We start from the raw sequence: 18,374 nt of genomic DNA, 5'->3' as shown, positions 1-18,374 counted from the left end.
CACCCCCCTACCCCCCTTCTTTTTCACTGAAGTATAGTTGACACGTAATGTGACATGGGTTTCGGGTGTAGAGCATGGCGATTATGCTGTGCTCACCACGGGTGGAGCACCCATCTGTCACCATAAATGCTGTTGCAGGATCACGGGCTGTCTCCCCTATGCCGTGCCTTTTATTGCCGTGACTTACTCATCGCATAACTGTAAGCCTGGATCTCCCGCTCCCCTTCACCCACTTTGTCCGTTCCCCGCCCCGCGCCCCCACCCCGCAGCCACCAGTTTGTTCTCTTGTCCCTGGATCTGTTTTTGCTTTCTTAACCCTCCCTTTTTTGATTAGTAGTTACTTTGAACACTTTCTTAATTGTATTTCCTGGTGGTTATAATTTTTCCAGCTCGTCTACCTCTGTCCTTGGTCCTTTCATCTCTCAGGGTTTTAGAGGATTTCATTTTACGAAAGCAATAGGATAGCTTGGTGGAGCTAAGCCCATTTTGGCAGTCACATTTCATTTTTAAGTTAAAGGTGAAGCTGTCCCCACTATGTGGCTGTTGTGATATTTGATTGAAAATTCCTTCTTCGGTATGAATTCATGGCAAACATTTTTTGATAAAAAATCCAGGGTGTAGGAACGATTATGATCTCCTTGTCATATTGACTTGGAATATGGTTTTGATTTATGGTTGCTATAAATATATGGCCAGGCCATGACAAATTGCTTCGAGGTGACAGCCACCACTGTCCTTTATGTGGTGTCCCCTCAGTGTGCTGTCATCTTCATTACAAACCATCTGCTACTCGAGGCCAGGTTGCAGATGTCCGTTGTCAATGAAATTTGACCTCAGTAAATTGGCAGGTGTCTTTGGAAGGACAGGGAAATGGCCATTCTGCTTTTATTGTATTCTATATTTACAGTGACGAGACTCCTGTTTGCTTCTCCAGCATTTTCTGCTTTCTGTGACAGTAATCACGACTAATTTCAATGTGGACTGTGATCTCGAGTTCTCTCTGTAGCTTTTAAAATACTGTCACGTGCCTATCACCAGGTCAATCTGATGTTGTTACTAATATCTTTTGGGTCTCCTTTTGTAGGGCTGGCACATTTCTGTTGTATTATATTATTACAACCTGTATTTTAAAGAAAAATTAGGATACTGAGGCCTAATATTATACAGTGGTTTACTTACACTTTATAGTATTCGTGTTTAAACCTCTAATTCGTAAATGATAGTTTTTTAAAAATGGATTTCTCATGGGCTTAAGAGCCATATTTTTTACCATCTTTGTAACCATTGGGACTGAATGGTGACAGTGTATGAAGGCCTCTATATTTTATGTTCGTATTATTTATTACTTGACAAATGGCAAGAGGGGCATAAAACTGTTTTGTCAGATTTGCATAAGAACTTTCTTACAAAGAGCATTTATGGTGCACAACACGTACAGAAATCTTCATGCAATCATCCTTTTGCAGTCTGCCCTGTAGTATTTCCTTTTTCATAATTTGGAAAACATTTTTTTGGTATTTATTTTATTGAGGTATAATTGACCTATAACATTAGTTTCTGGTGTACGACAGCGTGATTCAATATTCGTGTATGTGGCACTGTGGTCCCACAGGGAGTCTAGTTACCATCGGTTCCCACACTTAGTTACAAAACATTTTTCTTTTCTTCCTGTGATGAGGACTTTTTAAGATCTACTCTTACCAGCTTGCAAAGATGCAGAATGGTGGTGTTTACCATGGCCACCCTGCGGTGCGTTATATTTTCCTGACTCAAAGCTGGAAGCTCGTACCTTTCCACCCTGTACTCCCCCGCCCTCTCCCCCGACCTCAGCCACCACCAACCTGTTTCCTGTTGGAAAACTTTTAAGATAAGTTTGCTACAATGAAAGGAACCCGCCAACTGTTTAAAGGAACCACACAAAATTGAAGGTTAGGTTTTTTCTTCCCTCTTGTTGGTATCTTTGGGAAAGTTAAATTTTAAGCCAAAGCTCGTGACATGAGAGTACGTGCTTGTCTAAATTTTGACACTGGTTATCAGACTCAAGCAAAAGCATCTTTTAAAAGGTCTGATGCTCACAGGAAAAAGAGAGTTCTAAAAGTTCTATATAAAAAGGAGCCTCTGACACTGTATACTGACTATACTGGGATTAAAATAACGAAGTAACATCTAACTTGTGTTTGTGTGTGTGTGTGTGTGTGTGTGTGTGTGTGTGTGGTGTGGTGTACATTACTTTTATAAAACTTATAAAAGACAATTCCCCAAATAGTGTTCCTTATGATATAAGATTAATACAAATATGGATATAAACATCTTGGTTAAATAAGCAGCAAAAAGATGAGCTTCTGAGTCTTTTAAAAAAATCTTGATTTTAGTCACCTTAAGAAAGACGTTATTACTTGTCATACAGCCAATCCGAGAGTAGAGTGGGCCACGGCTGGGGTTCTAGACACACTTACCTCCCCTCGTTGCAATTCTAGCTTCTATAAAGTGGGGCGGGGGGTGACAAAATTCAAAAATAGAGGAATTTGTGCGTGTATTGGTAGTACACTCCATGAAGTCTATTTTTCCAGTATGATGTGTATTCCCTGGCCTGGTATAAATATTTGTCTCAGATTTCTCTAGGGGTTATCTCACTAATTATTTACCCCACATGCTATAACCTTTTCTCGACCCATTACTGCCATTTTTCCTTCCACATCCCACGCTGGACATAAGGAGGCAGCTGGCTGGCTTCCTACCCACGTTCAGTGTCAAGGTGGATGGCAGCCTAACCTGTCTTCTTGGCCCCCACTTGGGGTTCTGTGCTCTTCTCAGACCATGTTCTTTTTTGTGGACTGGGTTCCCGAAGAGGAGCACAGTGCCGTGAGGGACTCACCCTCCCTTCTCCTTCCTGTACGTAACATCCCTGGCCTTCAAACAATGATGGTTTCCCTTTTTCTTGTCAACTTCTCATGCTCATTTGTCAATTTCCTGGGGGTTCAAGCTGGTTCACAAGTTAAACCTTATTTAACACGAATGGTATGACCAAAAACCCGACTCTTAACTCTAGTTGCCAGAGGGGAGGTGGCTGGGGGGCTGGGGGAAATAGGGGAAGGGGATGGAGAGACACTTACCTTGATGAGCGCTGAGTAATATACAGAACTGCTCAGCCATTACATTGCACACCCGGAACTAACAGAACACTATGTTAATTACACTGCAATTAAAATAAAAAGAAAACAAATGGTTTGAAGTAATCTTTAGATCTCATGAATAAAAATTTCACCCAGGTCTACCTTTTAGATCTCTGCTCCTAAGAGACTGTATGGTACAGGGTTAAAGAGAGGCGCTCCTGAGTCCGATTGCCTGGTTCTGCCTATGACTATGGCCTGACCTTGGGGAAGTTCTTTAACGTCTCTGATATTTTATGACGGTAGGAGGATTTTTCTGATTCCATGTATAGTTGTAGCGAAGGTTACCTGGATTAAGTAGATGTTAAGTATCGACGACAGTGCCTGCACCGAGTAGATCCATTTAATTTTTGTTCCCCTCCCAGCCGCTAAGGTCAATCGCCTGCCGTTTGCCCGCTCTCGTGGAGGCTCAGTGCTGGCCCTGGGCGCTGTTCCCTTGGCATCCTGACGTTGGCACTTTGACTAGTAACCAGTCGATGCATATATTCTAGAATCCTAAAGCCAACATCCTAAAATATGCATAATAGCAGGTCATGACAAAAATACCAGGATTTTTATCAAAGAAAATGCAAACTAAGTACAGTGTTGTAAGGATGAAAACACACTGTCAAATGGCTGTAGTTTGGCCAAAGACCAAAACAAGTTTGGTCTCATCCGCTGTTTGTTTTTTTGGCCACCTGAAAAACCCTCAGCTCTTCCCTGATGAGAATGCTCATTCGTGTTCTGACCGTGTGACCATTCATGTCCTGTAGTTCTCGCCCAGGTGGAGATGTGCGTCGTGGGAAGTTTGTCGTTCAGTAAGGAAGACTTAGAGTGTATCCTTGCTGCTCTGTGCACAAAACTTCTGTGTGCGGGTGTGAAAGCAGTGCGGAATGGAGTCTTGGCTACAGCCAGTCTGCAGCTACCACGGCGTGCGCTCGGCGAGGCTTCACACACGAGTGCTAGACCGTGGTGTGGCCATCAGGCATGGGATTTGGATCGCTCTTTAAAAAAAAAAAAAAAAGTGAGGGACAACAACAAATCTGCTTTCCAAACACCACACCTTTCCCGGCGTGCCAGATCAGGTGGAGGGGTGATGAATAGCGGGGGGACCCTGACCGTCCTGAGAATGCAGCTGGATGTGGGCACATTGCCACGTCTGGTGGCACTGGTGCCAAGTTCACGGATAGAGGTCTGACCATCTGTGGCCAGTGCCAAGCTCACAGAGAGAGGTCTCTTGCTAATTTTCTGTATCAATGATTAGTAAAGAGCAAGGCATGAGAAATGCTTGCATAACTGGGTATTTTTTTAATTTAAATTCAATTAATTGGACATATACTGTATTATTAGTTTCAGAGGTAGAGGTCAGTGATTCATCAGTCTTACATAACGCCCAGTGCTCATTACATCCCATGCCTTCCTTAATGTCCATCACCCAGCATAACGGAATATTTTTATTCCTCACATAAATTCATGGTGGGCTGTTTGACTTGTCCATTTCAAAATTTGGCATTAATTTAGAATTTCTTGCCTATCTTGATTTTGACTGGATTCTAAGCCAGGTGTCTTTGGATTGGAAGTGTTACTTGGCTTCTAATTATATTGGGGGAATCCATAACAGTCTGTTAGTCCTGGTCTTTGGATGGTTTTAGAGGGCTCTGAAAAGAAAAGGAGAAAGGGTTGCTCAGCAATGGTATCATAACGTCAGGGTGTGAGTCTCTGATTCGTGCCAGGAAGCGTTGCTGGGATTAAAGGAGAGGCTGATACTGAAAGGTCAGTGTCCGGTAGGTGGGAGATGCTCCTGTGTTCTTTCCCCACAGATATTAATTAGTATGGAGAACGTTGAAATAGGTTTCTCTAAGGAAACCAACAGCCCTGTAAGAGTCACGTGAATCATTTTTATAGTTCTTAATATTTCAAGTATACCAAAGCTACTGAAAATCATACGGCTCCATGTACCATCTGGGTTTAAAATGCAAGCGTTTTGCCTGATAGGTTTTAAATTCTTAAAGAACTGAAATCCTACAAATACGGTGGCAAGTCTCCTTCCCCATGACCTCCCCATCCCCTCCCTGAGTTCTTCGAGATAACTATCCTGGTGGTGTGCATTCTTCCCATCCAGGTATGTAACTCTTACTGCGTCCTCGTGGATTCACAAACAGTATCTAGTGTTGTAAAAGCTTTCATATGACGTATGACGTAGCCGATCCTTCACTCTTAGAGATTTACCTCTGTTGTGTGTAGATCTAGCTCCTTCTAGCTGCTGTGCAGGATTTCACTGTATGAAGCGCACCGTAATTAGCGACTTCGTAGGTTACTGAGTTATCACAAAACACTTTGCATATTTTTGACTCTGTTTCAGAGCATGAATTTCAACCCAGGTTTATCCAATTCCATCACGCCATGCTTTCCAGAAATACTAGGAAAATGAAGTTGAGAAAAATGAGCTTGCAGGCTGCCCCCTAATGTATCTGTGGGAAGTAAAGGAAAGGGGTGGCTGGCTGTCCTCCGGGGCTGGAGCAGGCAAGATCAGGGCACCCTGCCTTCCTCAAGGACGGCTACCCTGCAGGATGCCCCCCGGGGTCTGTGGGGGTAGTGGGTCCGCTACCTGAGACGGGGCTTCAGGGAAGTACAACAGCCTTAGTGAATAGCAAGTGTGGTAAATCACTGATACTCCTGAGCCCTGAGGGGCCCTGTGGGATACGGAGAGTTTTTAAAAGAAGTGTCGGACATCAGGGGCGCCTGGGTGGCTCAGCGTCCGACTCTTGATTTGGGCTTAGGTCACGATCCCAGGGTTCTGAGAGCGAGCCCTGCGTCGGGCTCTGCGCTGGGCGTGGAGCCTGCTTAAGGTTCTTTCTCTCCTTCTCCCTCTGCCCCTCTGCTTGCTTGCACTCTCTCCCAATAAATAAAATCTTAAAAAAAAAAAAAAGTGTAAGACATGGACCCATCCCTCAAGGAGCTTAAAAATCCAGCAGGGGAGGTGAAACTAACGTGAAGCACAACGACCGAATGCTGACCAGCTTGGTGTGTGCCGTGCTGTGTCCCCCGTCCTCTTTCACAGCAGTAGGAGAGCCTGTATTTTTCTCTGTATCTTTCTCGGCATCTCATTCAATAATACCTTCTGGAAATCCTTTCGAGGCATCTAGTATAGAACTAGTTCATTTTTAAAAGGCTTTGTAATAGTCCATGCTATGGACATGTCATCATTTATTTGGCCATTCCCTTCTTAATTGGTCATCTCTTGTTTGCTGCAACCTGCTAAAAACTGTAGCACTTAATGGCCTTGGAGAGGTGTCCCTCTGCGCTTTGGTGCTCTGATTGCTGCAGGCATGGGATGGCTGGAGAGACGGCTCTATGTTCAACTTTTTTTTTTTTAAAGATTTTATTTATTTATTCGACAGAGACAGCCAGCGAGAGAAGGAACACAAGCAGGGGGAGTGGGAGAGGAAGAAGCAGGCTCATAGCGGAAGAGCCTGATGTGGGGCTCGATCCCATAACGCCGGGATCACGCCCTGAGCCGAAGGCAGACGTTTAACCGCTGTGCCACCCAGGCACCCCTCTATGTTCAATTTTAACACATGCTGCCATATGGCTTCCTAAAACGGCTAGAATTCCTGTTTCCCCACCAGCAATGTTTGAGAATGTCCTCTCCCTATACTGTCACCTCTGATAGTTACGATATCTCGTCTTGAGTGTCCGACTGGATATAAAGTTATATACCATTATCAATTTCTGTGGTCAGCAGGGAATATCGATGTCTGTCTGGATATTATACTGGCTGTTTGTCTTTGATGTTTTGTGCCCTGTCATCTTTTGCCTGGTTGGTTATCAGCCTCTGGGTTTTTCCCTTGGTTAGTTCCCTTCCTTGGTTAGTCTGTTAGAGCTGTTTGTATAGAATAGATATCAATCCTTTGTCATCTGAGTTACAAATATTCGGACCAGCCCTGTTTGTCTGTTGGCTTTGTTTACCAGCCAGTTCACTGAAGGGTTGTAGCAGCGTACTGAGTTTCATTAGCTCAGAAACAACCTAATTAGTCTGATATGTTAACCATCATTTTGGAGAGGTCCGTAGGTGAAATATGGTAGTGATGGGTTTTGATACCATCTACTCGTGGAAGTATGTGGTATCTCATTATATCAGCCGAATTTTCTCTCACTTATGCTTTTCAGATGTTCTTCAAGCAGCAGGAAGGAATATTCACATCTGGAAACAGTCTGATCTCTGAGCAGCTATAATGCACTCGGCTGATCTCGGGTCCTTACGGAAATGGAATCCTGAAAGTCTTATCATTCTTTTTTAGAAATCACACCATCCGCAAAGCCTCATCCACCTGTTGTGGGCAAAGTGACTCATCACAGCATCGAATTATACTGGGATCTGGAAAAGAGAGCGAAACGGCAAGGACCTCAGGAGCAGTGGTTTAGGTTCTCGATCGAAGAAGAAGACCCCAAAATGCACACTTACGGTATCATTTATACGTAGGTGCAATGTTGAATTGCTTAACATTTTGCATTGATTTCCTGATGAGCTGGGATGGTTTCTATTGTCTCTAAAAAGACTCGTTCTGCAATGAAAGAATAGAATGAGTCGGCATCATCTACATGCATCCTTCTTATGAATTAGAATTTTTGGAAAATCAGCATTTAGCAGTCACTTTGAAATGCAGTGTCCTCTACCTTTGCAAGTTTCTTGGGCTCCTGCAGTATTCTCCCGGTATATTTTAAAACTCTAAGACGTAGAGACAGAATCAAGAGGTTTTGAAATTAGAGGAGGCTGCTGTGTTTGGAGATGTGGGCAGGCGGGGGCCCCCATGTCTACCCAGGATGCCTCTGGCCCTCCTGTCACACTGCTGCTCTTGGTTAGCTGTTCCCAGGCCGTGCTGGTTCCCAGGGCCAGGCTTTTCTTGTTAGGTTACCTTGAGTGTGTTTCCTCCTGTTTTCACATGGCTGGTTCCTTCACACCATGCAAAGATCAGGTCGAACATCCCCTCCTCTAAAGGCCTTCTGAAGTGGCTGTCCTCCCCCAGGCATCCTCTCTGTCCTGACCTTTTTATGTGCTCCTCACATTCGGCTCTGCTGGAATTCTCTGTCCCGTTGGCATGTTCACCTTGTCTTCCCACTAGTATTTAAACTCCGTGAGAGGCAGAAAGGATTCCTGCTTACATGCCACCTGATGGCCCCCTCCTCGGCAGTGTTGGCACCCAGCGGGCCCTCTGAATCCTTGTCACACGAATTAATAAATGAACGTAACTGGGGTCATCAAGAAGTCATTTTTTTCTTAGTCTTCATTTCAACTCTTATTTCTTCCCTTTGATTGCTTTACCACTTGCAAAATGACTGTCTTAGGGATACCAAAGACACGATACAAGTATGGCTGTGAACTAAAATTAATTTTGAGATAATTGTAGATTCATGTCAGGTTGTAAGAAATAATAGAGATCTTGTGTACCTTTTGCGCATGTCCCCCCCATGCTAACATCACGGGACGCTGTGGGGCAGCCTCACAGCCGGGAGACTTGTGCTGATGGGGTCGAGGCACAGAGCATTTCCAGCATTTTGCTAGCCTTTTCTCAAGGTGGCATTGCGATGATGTTGAGGGTATTAACAGAGGCTTTCACTGTTCCCTGAATGATAATATCCTGGGGATTTAATGAACAGTTGGTTGGTTGGTGGTTTTGTTTTGTTTTGTTTTTTGTTTTTTTTAGATACAAACAAAAAAACCCAAGACAACAACAAAACCAAATGCATTTTTCTGAAATGTAGTTACCATCTGCAAATAATTCTGGCCCCATGACTCGAAAATGGTATTTTAATGAGGTCATGCCATGTTATTCTCTATTAGGTAATTTCTATCTGAAATCTGAGAGCATGAATTATGATATTAGAAGTATGAGTATGGAGAAGGGAAGAAACATCCTTTCTTTCCACGGCTCCCCTGGCACACACGCTGCTCTCGGGCACGTCAGGTGGGGTTGTGCTGGATGCTTCTGCCTCTTTCCTTCTCTGCCCGCAGCCAGGCGGACCGCCTCCCCCTGTTGGAGCGCAGCCACTCACTGGCCTCCAGCCTGGGACATCTGTCGGGGGTGTTGCATGTTCCCTAGAGACCTGAGTGCTGTCTGCCTGGGGGGGGGAGATCTGCCCCGGGGGAGGGCCTGGCATCGCAGAGCTGGCGGCAAGACGTGCCCACCCACGGCCAACCCCAAGCTTGCCTGCGCTCGGAGACTTGATGGCAAAAGTGTGCCACTAGGTGGCAGAATGAGACTGTGTTAATCTTCACTCTTCTGCTTCCTTCCGTTAACTTTCTGTAGGTTTCCTTAACACCAGCAACGCCTCTGAAAACGCGGTTTAGAATATCTGACCTTGGAATTACGGATTTAAGAACTTCCTTTTGACTTGCCCGATTTTGTCCGTGTTCACCGCCAGCCGATCCTGAATCAGTGGTGTCCTCACAGCCACTTACCCGGTTTTGTGAGTTCTCCCTTTGCAAATGTCTCCTCTGCTTCCCCTCGTGAGCTGGTGGCATTTCCACCTGACCAGGGTGCGAGCTCCATCTTCTGAATGGTTCCTTGAAGCGTCTCCCGGTCCTGGGAGCTGAGGAGTGCCCTTGCCGAATGAATGGGCCTTGTTCGTCTTCTCTGACCTTCTAGCCTTCCATCCTGTCTTGCTAGGTTAGCCTTCCTACTAATCGCCCTTTTGTCAGATTCTCTCCAGGGAGTCTCCGTTTCTGGAAGTATAAAGGTCAAACTGCACAGACGATGCCCTTCCCAGTTTGCCCGCAACCTGCCTCCTTGTTGTCTCTCATTGCTGAGCATGAATCATCCCACGAATCTGTTTACCGTCCTTTGAAAATGCCTTGACTTTGCCTGCGTGTGTGTTCCGTTGTTGTCCCTGTTCAGACCAGCGTCCCCCTGCCCCATCCTTTCGTCCACACGGTCAGATTCTACCTCGACTGAGAATCTCATTCCTAACCTATTCTCTGTGCCTCTAAATTCCTATGACAACTGTGCATTTCATTCATGGATCATTCACACACGATTTCCTTGTTGCGTTCACTCAACCAGCACGTGTTAATGGAACCTACTAGGTGCCAGACCCCGCCCTGGGTGCAGGGGATGCGCACTGAACAGACGAAAGTTCCTCCCTCGTGATGAGAAAAACGGTAACTAAGAGACGTAAACGAAAGTACAGGGTAGGTAAATACAGATGGTGAGAAGTACGAAGGAGAAAAAGCAGAGGAGAAGTTGGGGGTTTAGAGCAGAGGTAAAGATGGTGTCCCTGAGAAGGGCACAGCTGGGGAAAGAAGCTAGGAGCCTGGAGGGTATCTGAAAGAAGAATGTTCCAGGTAGAAGACACGGCAAGTGAAGTCTCTTTGTGGGACCGGCCTGGTATGTTCCAGGACCACTGAGGAGTCGAGAGAGTGAGGAGAGCCGCAGGGGGTGAGGTCAGCGAGGCAGCCGGAGGCTGTCCTGGGGCCTGTGGGTGGGACGGCCCTGCGGCGGGAAAGCCGGCCGGACTCGGCCGAGAGGGGCAGGGCCTGGCTGATACTCCTGTTCTCTGACGATCTGGCTGCCGACGTGAGAACGGGCTCCAGGGAGGCGCGAGGCAGCCCGTGCTTGGCGGTAAGGGAGCTGGGAGACGATGGAACAGGGCGAGCCGTAGTCAAAGTTGGGATGGTTTTAAAGGCCGACTTGAAGCCTTTGCTGGTGGCTCAGATACGAGATGGGAGGAGCACCAGGGGTAGGCCTGGATGAATGGGCCAGTTAGGCTGCATTAAACCTCAGCTTCAGAATCGCCGTGCGTTAGGACAACAGTTTACTTCCCACACGACGTACCCGATGTGTCGGCCTCGGCTCCCTTCCACGGTGTCCTCTTCCACAGCTGTCTGGGCTGATGGAGCAGCCTCGGCCTGAGGTTGCCAGTCACTGTGGCCACGGGAAGAGGGCAGGGCGCACTGTTTCTGGAAACTTCCATCCAGAATGACACAGTTCACTCCTGCTTCTGCTTCCTTGCTCAAAGCAAGTCCTATGGTCACATCTGAGTTCAACAGGGCAGGGGTAACAGGACCCTTGGGGGAGGGCACCAAATATTTGAGAACAATAACCTAGTCTCCGGCAGGTGGCACCAGGGGATTGGGCCTGAGCATCTCCAATAACAAAGGCGGGAATATGGGGGGTGGGGAGAGGAGCAGAAGCTCACTTGGGGCATCAGCTGGCAGCCGAGTGGAGAGGTCAAGGAGCAGCAGCTGGGGAAGACCGGCCTAGGGGAGACTCACTGACAGCTACAGAAGTGAATTTTGGAGTCCCCAGTAGGAGACTGGAGCGGAACTGGGGGCGGGGGGTGTGAAGCATAGAGGGAGAGGGCAAGTCTGGCGACGGAATCCTTAGGCGTTCCAGGATTGGGTTTCTTATTGACTGATAACAAAAACGCAGGCATGCGCTTCACTTTCATATGCTCTCCTCTATTACGGAAAAGTCCTAAGATTGTTTCAGTCATTTAGGTATCACGCTGGGGCCGTGGGAAGTGGCACTTCCTCCACGAGCTTGCTGATGGGCTTCTGTGTGTCCCCCTGCGACTGGGCTGGGATCACTGCGGAGTACTGCAGCGGGCAGCTGTGTCCCGGGGCCCCTGTGTGTGTCTGGTGCCCTCCTCGGGGTCCTCTCGATTGAAGGGAGAGTCTCCAGCCTTCCCTAAATGTGCCCAGTGACTTCTGTTTTCTAAAAAGTTGTGTAAGTCCTTTTCCCGCGGTGGTGAACGGGCTGCTTGCTTCAGGCTGACCGGACGATATTTAGCAACATTAGATTTTATTGGGGGCACTTTTGGTTTTATTTTGGCCTGAAGCTATGTTAAGTCTTTGACAGCTGACACTGAAATCCATTGAAGCTTGGATATTATATTCAATTTTCTCTCCTAAAGATCTTCTCAGAGGCCACAAATTCAGGGCTTGGTTTCCAGGCTTCCCATATCCACAGTTACAGATGTACGCTCACATAACGATGAAATCCAGCTAGTCTTTTTTTTTAAAGATTTTATTTATTTGAAAGAGCGAGCGAGCACAAGCAGGGGTAGCTGCAGAGGGAGAGGGAGAAGCAGGCTCCCCGCACAGCAGAGGGCCTGATGTGAGACTCGATCCCAGGACCCTGAGATTATGACCAGAGCTGAGGGCAGATGCTTAACTGACTGAGCCCCCCAGGCGCCCCAAAATCCACCTACTCTTGAGACTGCTTTGTGCCAGGTGGATATATGATGGTGATGATAATGATTTTTATTTTTTTATTATTTTAGAAGATTTTATTTATTTGAGAGAGAGGGAGAGAATATGAGCGAGCAGGGTGGGGAGAAGCAGACTCCCCACTGATCAGGGAGCCCGATGCAGGGCTCGATCCCAGGACCCCGGGATCATGACCTGAGCCAAAGGCAGCTGCTTAACTGACTGAGCCACCCAGGCGCCCCAATGATAATGATGTTTAAAACCATGCAGTTTTTCTGAATATTTATCTTGGTTTTAGAGCTTTCACTTTTATGGTAAATATATTTATATTGACTTTTAACCCTTCTGTTTTTTTGGTTTTTCTTGGTTTCTTAATTCAGATTTTTTCTTGGTTTCTTAATTCAGATGTTTTTCTTAATGCTGATGGTATCATTTCTTCATTGTCTTTGTTATAGTTTCTTCTTTGATGACGTGATGTATCAGTTATCTCTTGCTGCATAACAAGCCACCCCAAACTTAAGTTTTGCTTAAAGCAAAAAAAAAAAAAAAAAAAAACCCGTGTTTGCTGATGATTCTGCAATTTGGGGAGGGTGGGAAGGAACGGATGTGTGACTTGTCCTTTGCGCTTAGCGCATGCCCTGTCTAGTGTGGGAGACTGACAACAACCAAGATGGGATCATACTGGAAGTAGCACTCACTCATTGCTTCCGCCTGCTCTTAGTGACGTTCAGGGTACGCAGATTTGATCACCTGGGGTCCTCATCACACGTGTCTCCTCCCACCCAGGGGATATGCAACAAAGCATGTTGTGGAAGGTCTGGAACCACGAACGCTGTACAGATTCCGACTGAAGGTCACCAGCCCCTCTGGAGAATATGAGTACAGCCCAGCGGTCTCCGTATCCACAACCAGTGAGTATAGGAACACTACACTCCTTTATCTAAAGATACGTGAAGCAACAAGCTGTATATCCTGCCTTTTGCTCGGCCTTACTGGAAGCAGAAACTCTTCCTTTTTTTTTTTTTTTTTTTTTTTTTTTTTTTTTTAAGATTTTATTTATTTACTTGAGAGAGGAAGAGAGGGCATGCATGAGCCGGGAGGAGAGGGAGAAGCAGGCTCCCTGCTGAGCACAGAGCCTGACGTGGGGCTCGATCCCAGGACCCTGAGATCATGACCAGAGTTGAAAGCAGATGCGTAACAGAGGGAGCCCCTCAGGTGCCCCGAAACTCCTCTGTTTTTAAAGGCTGTGCTGATATCGTTCACTGGCTGGGCCAGGCCATAGCAGGAGGGAAGTCTGTGCTTTAACCAACGGGGACGGGGGGGGGGGGGGGAGCGGCTCTGGGGCCAGCACCGCCCTGGGAGTGCACACGCAGGACTGAAAGTACGAAAGGGTGGAATCGCCTTTCTTCGGAAGTGGGCCAGGGGTGTGGGCTGGGAACTAGTCTGCCTGCTGCGGTGCGCCTCAGGTGACGAGGTCTACAAAGCATTTTGTCCCTTTTGAACAACCTCAGTTTTAAGTCCTGACACACAAATCGGATGCTGGGGGAGGCTGTGAGTGAGGAAGAATGAACCCGGTGTCTGTCTGTCTGTCTGTCTCTCTCTCACACACACACACACACACACACACACACACACAGGTGGGGCGAGGTGAGGCTGCGCTGCCTCTGACCTGCGTGTCTTCTCCCAGGTCCCATCCGAGGGTGCAAATATTTTCTGTGATCGCTATTTTAAAATGTTTTAAAGATGTGTACGTGTATCTAGAATGTGGTAAAGATAAAATGGTCAGACATGTTCTTCATGGCCCACTTGCTGAAAACACACACGTCTTTTTTTCAGTTGTGCAACGAAAATCTTCCTCTTGTGAGTACGTTGTTTTCAAGTTTTAGTCCGTATTGCATTTGGAGTGTATGGGTGTGCACACACATATACATATATAAATAAAACATGGTTTTCCTCCTGTGGCTTTCAATTGTGTCCTTTATGCATTTACTTGGAGAGTTTTTTAATTTAAATTCAATTATCCAACTTATACACATCGTTCATTTCAGATGCAGTGTTCAATAATTGATCAGTTGCGTATAATGCCCAGCGCTCATCCCATCACGTGCCGTCCTTAACGCCCATCCCCCGGTTACCCCACCCCCCAGCCACCTCCCCTCCAGCAGCCCTCAGCTTGTTTCCTCGAGTTAAGAGTCTCTCAAGGGTTTACTTATTTGGAGAGAGATTTGTGCAGATTGAAGATGGCTGAGGTTGTGCGTTGGCCTATCATCTCTTCATTTGCAAACAAGGCACCAGGGAGCTGGGTCTTAGTTTGGTGCACTGAGAATTTAGTGACAGCTGAGAGTGGTGTACTGTCCCCAAGGTGCTCCGCTCGCAGCGAAGATACGTCATTTCAGAGACTTTCCAAGTGGAACAGTCAGTTGCAGAGACGCAGGTCAGGAGAGAGGGCTTGTCCTTCATGCGATGACTGTGAAAGCATTTCCTTCCTGGGGGAGATCGGGAGCTCTGGAGGGGCAAGAAGAGGCAGAGTGAGCTGGTTTATTCTGTGTCGAGGGCAGGCACAGAGAAGGGGGGAGCGGGGGCAGGAGAAAAGTTGGCAAAGGGGAACCTATTGTTTGAATAGAGACTCTCTAGGGGACGCTGGGCCAGTGGGCTCCGTCCTGTCCTGCTGTCCCTGGCCAGCCACAGGCCACTCCCGCACTCCTCTGCCCCTTCTCTCTGGAGCACCCCCACCTGGGAGCCCCCCCACCTGGGAGCCCCCCCTTCCCGGTGCCTCTTCTACTCGTCTGCCTGCTGAGCCACTCCCCAGGGGCGGTTCCTCGTGTTTCCCCGGTCCCTGGCTGGCTGTCACCCCCTCCGATAATACCCAGTGCATCTTATTTTACGTATTTTTCATCTTCTTCGTCTCGCACCGACCTGTGTGTTTCCAAAGCGGAGGATGTGATGGGTCAGTCACGTCTGATGTAGGAGATCGAGGTAAATGGATGGACAGAAGGTGAATGGAAGGGCCTAGAGGCAGAATTAGGATGGGGAGAGAGACACTGATTTTTCTCAGCTCATACTCCTGTCTGTGGGGAGATGGACACATGTCCCAGGGGCTGGGGAGAGCCCCCCTGCACCTGCACGGTGAGGGCGAGTAGGACGCGGAAGCAGGCGCAGTGAGCCCCGCTTGCCACTGGCGTCTTTCCTCCTGCCCCATCCACGCCAGGACGGGCTTCGGGACCTTCCGGCCAGGGCTGACCTGGGGTTCGCCTACCATTTGGAGCTCTTTGGGAAGGCAGACACCGTGGTAGCTTCCTGTCCGCCGACAGGGATTGTGCTGCCTTCTGGCTGAGCGGGCTTCCGAGAGGCAGCCACGGAGAGCTGGTCGGGGGGTCAGGGCATTTGTCACTGCAGTCCGTGGCTTCCGTGGGAAACTGAGACCAGACCTCCTGCAGGGACCAGGGAGTGGTGGAGATGTGGCTCCTGGTGATGACCCGGATACCGGGCTTCTTGCCCCTTTCGAGGTCTGGTCACAGCGCAGCGCTGCAGCTGAGACAGACTCCCCGCCTGGGGGGGGCTGTCCTGGGTGGCAGGGGTCCCATCTACCCTCTTCCTGCTGGCCGCTGCTCCCTTGGGCTGTTATTCTATTATAATATCCCAAGCGGCTCCCTTAAGGAGGTAGATCACGCCAAACAAAGAATTAAAAATGTGCATAGTTTCCAAAACAAGTAAAAATGCTTCTGTGGGTTGATCATTTGCATTCAGTTTGAAAGTGTTTTTAATGAATCACGAAAGCATGTACTTTGAATAAAGGATGCTCAGCTTTTTTTTTTTTTTTTTAAATTCCAGGTAAAGTACACGAGACTCTTGCTTAAATGAGGCATGCAATTTTAATCAGTGGGGCCCTTAAAAAGAGAAAAGCAGCTGCTGCTTGTTAATTGGCAAATCTCTCCTCCAATGAGCTCATCATTTATTCACTGCCTCTAACAGAGACCTGAATTCCACTCAGAAAGGTGTTACCGCCACCTTATAATATCTGCTGGCACATCTGCGGTAAATGACCCTCTCACAGAACAGGGGGATGGCTTTCCCCTCCTCCTGAGTGTCCCCTCCCCGGCCCTGCCTGATGAGTTCCATCCAGCGGGGGCGGGCGGGTGAGCCGTGGAGCACTCCCGGACATCCTCCCCATGGGCAGCATCCATTCCTGTCTGTTGTTGCAACACTCACGGTAAACATGAGCCAAACAAGCCCACAGAGGCAAAGCCTGCCTTTTTTGTGTTCAGTCGCACTTAACTGAAGGCAATCCCCTGGGCCAGGCCCACCACGTCTTTGAGGATTCAGGGGTAGGAGGGGTGGAACGTCTGGCTCACCCTGGAATTTCCTCTCTCTGGGACTCCTGCCGATAGTGGGAGGGAGAAAGACCTGCTCTGCTCTGCAAACAGGAGGCTTTTCATGTGTTCTCTGTCTGATTCACATAAACGGAGACTTCTGCGTGCCTTTGTGATCCATGTCTGGTCTGGTGCGAATCCTCAGTACCCCTTTGCCTTCCTGGCACTGGTCTGAGAGGCACTGGTCGGAGTTAACGCTGAGAAAGAGCATTGATGCCCTGATGATACTTACTGTTTCCTTTTGCTGAAACTCCGCAAACAAAGAATGCCTAACCATCCTGCTGCGTTCCCTCCTTCCATGAGACGTCCTTCTGTTTTCAGATTCAGTTATGGGGCAGTGATCACCTCTTGTAGAAGCTGGAATAGGGCAATACATTCATTTAAATTATGTCCTACTCTCAAAATAACCCTGGTCTTTGCTGCCCATGGTCCTCAAGCCTCTAAGCACAAAACAAACTTATTTCATTTTCCGATATTTGCATGCCGCAGAGCTCCCTGGGTAGGATGCTGCAGGAAGTGCCCCCACTGGGAGAGCTGGACTGGTCCCGTAAGCTAGACCATGTGGCTTGGAGGTGGGTCGGTGCAGAAATTCGCAGGGATGATGCACGTGCTTTTAGAACTTTCTTTAAAATCTTAAGAAGTTAGCAGTTTTCTGAAGCTTTTTAAGCGTTAGCACCCCCTTTCGTGTAACACTTTGTGCAGGGGGATCATATTTATTTAAGAAGTCTGCTTATTCTCAGAGTTTAATAAGGTTGGAAGCATATCATGAGCGGGTCAGCTACCTCAGCATGTATTAAAACACCCAAGGAAGGAGCGTGGGCGTACGGAAGACTCCTTGTGAGCTCTGACGTTGCCCATGTCTACCTGCTTGACCACGAACAACTCACTCAGCCTTCCCGGCTCTCGGTTTTGTGGTCTGAAGAAGAATTGAAAGAGCGTTGCATCAAGCCCTAGATAGAGCTTGATCAACAGGACTTGAGTTAGGATGCCATATTCTAAAATTTAGTAGGGATAGGATGAGCTTCCTATATTCTTCTAGATGATTCTATGCAAATTAGTTGTTTTTGTATTTTTAGTGGCAATTGTGGTTTGAGAGTCACAAGAGGGGGCTGTTGGGTGGGAAATACCACCACCATCCCACTCTTGCCCTCCTTTCTGGGAAGTGAGAAGGGAGGGAATCTTGCCATGGGTTAATTTGTCCACTAAAGTAGGGATGCGTCGCCCAACAGATCACTTTAAGTCTGTACTACTCTAGCCCAGGGTTTCTCAACCTTGGCACCGTTGACATTCGGGGGCTGGGTAATTCTCATCGTGTATACTCTAGGACGTTTATCGGCACCCCTGGCCTCTACCCACCAGACACCAGTAGCACCAACCCTTAAGGCATGACAACCAAAAATGTCTCCAGTCTTTACCAAATGTCCTCTTGGTGGTGATGGTATTGGGGCGGGGGGTGTACAAAACCCTGCTCCCTTCCATAGCCCCCCAGTGGAACCCCCAAGCTAGGCATGACCTTCCTTAGAAGGCCAGGGACAGCGGTGGGCCTTGCCCTTTGAGAGTTTATCATGATACTTTCATTTGAAGCTTTTGGTCTAAAAATATGTGTGGAATCATGAAAAGGAAGTACAGTGTGGCTAAAAAGTCTTT

At 47.7% G+C, this 18,374-nt stretch overlaps 1 protein-coding gene across 2 annotated transcripts in view; it reads left to right on the top strand.

The window, feature by feature from the left end:
- FANK1 (fibronectin type III and ankyrin repeat domains 1) overlaps positions 1 to 18,374 on the top strand; it is a 101,488-nt gene that overhangs the window by 69,561 nt on the left and 13,553 nt on the right. For both annotated transcript variants that reach the window (XM_026494373.4, XM_048218786.2), the window contains exons 2-3: positions 7,451 to 7,628; positions 13,144 to 13,268. In XM_026494373.4, the coding sequence (XP_026350158.1) occupies positions 7,451 to 7,628; positions 13,144 to 13,268 (303 nt within the window). The remainder of the gene's footprint in view (positions 1 to 7,450; positions 7,629 to 13,143; positions 13,269 to 18,374) is intronic.

This window comes from Ursus arctos, unplaced genomic scaffold (genome assembly GCF_023065955.2).
Source record: "Ursus arctos isolate Adak ecotype North America unplaced genomic scaffold, UrsArc2.0 scaffold_7, whole genome shotgun sequence".
NCBI lineage: Eukaryota > Metazoa > Chordata > Mammalia > Carnivora > Ursidae > Ursus > Ursus arctos.
Note: the sequence above shows the minus strand (reverse complement) of the source record. Positions and strands in the feature narration are given on the sequence as shown.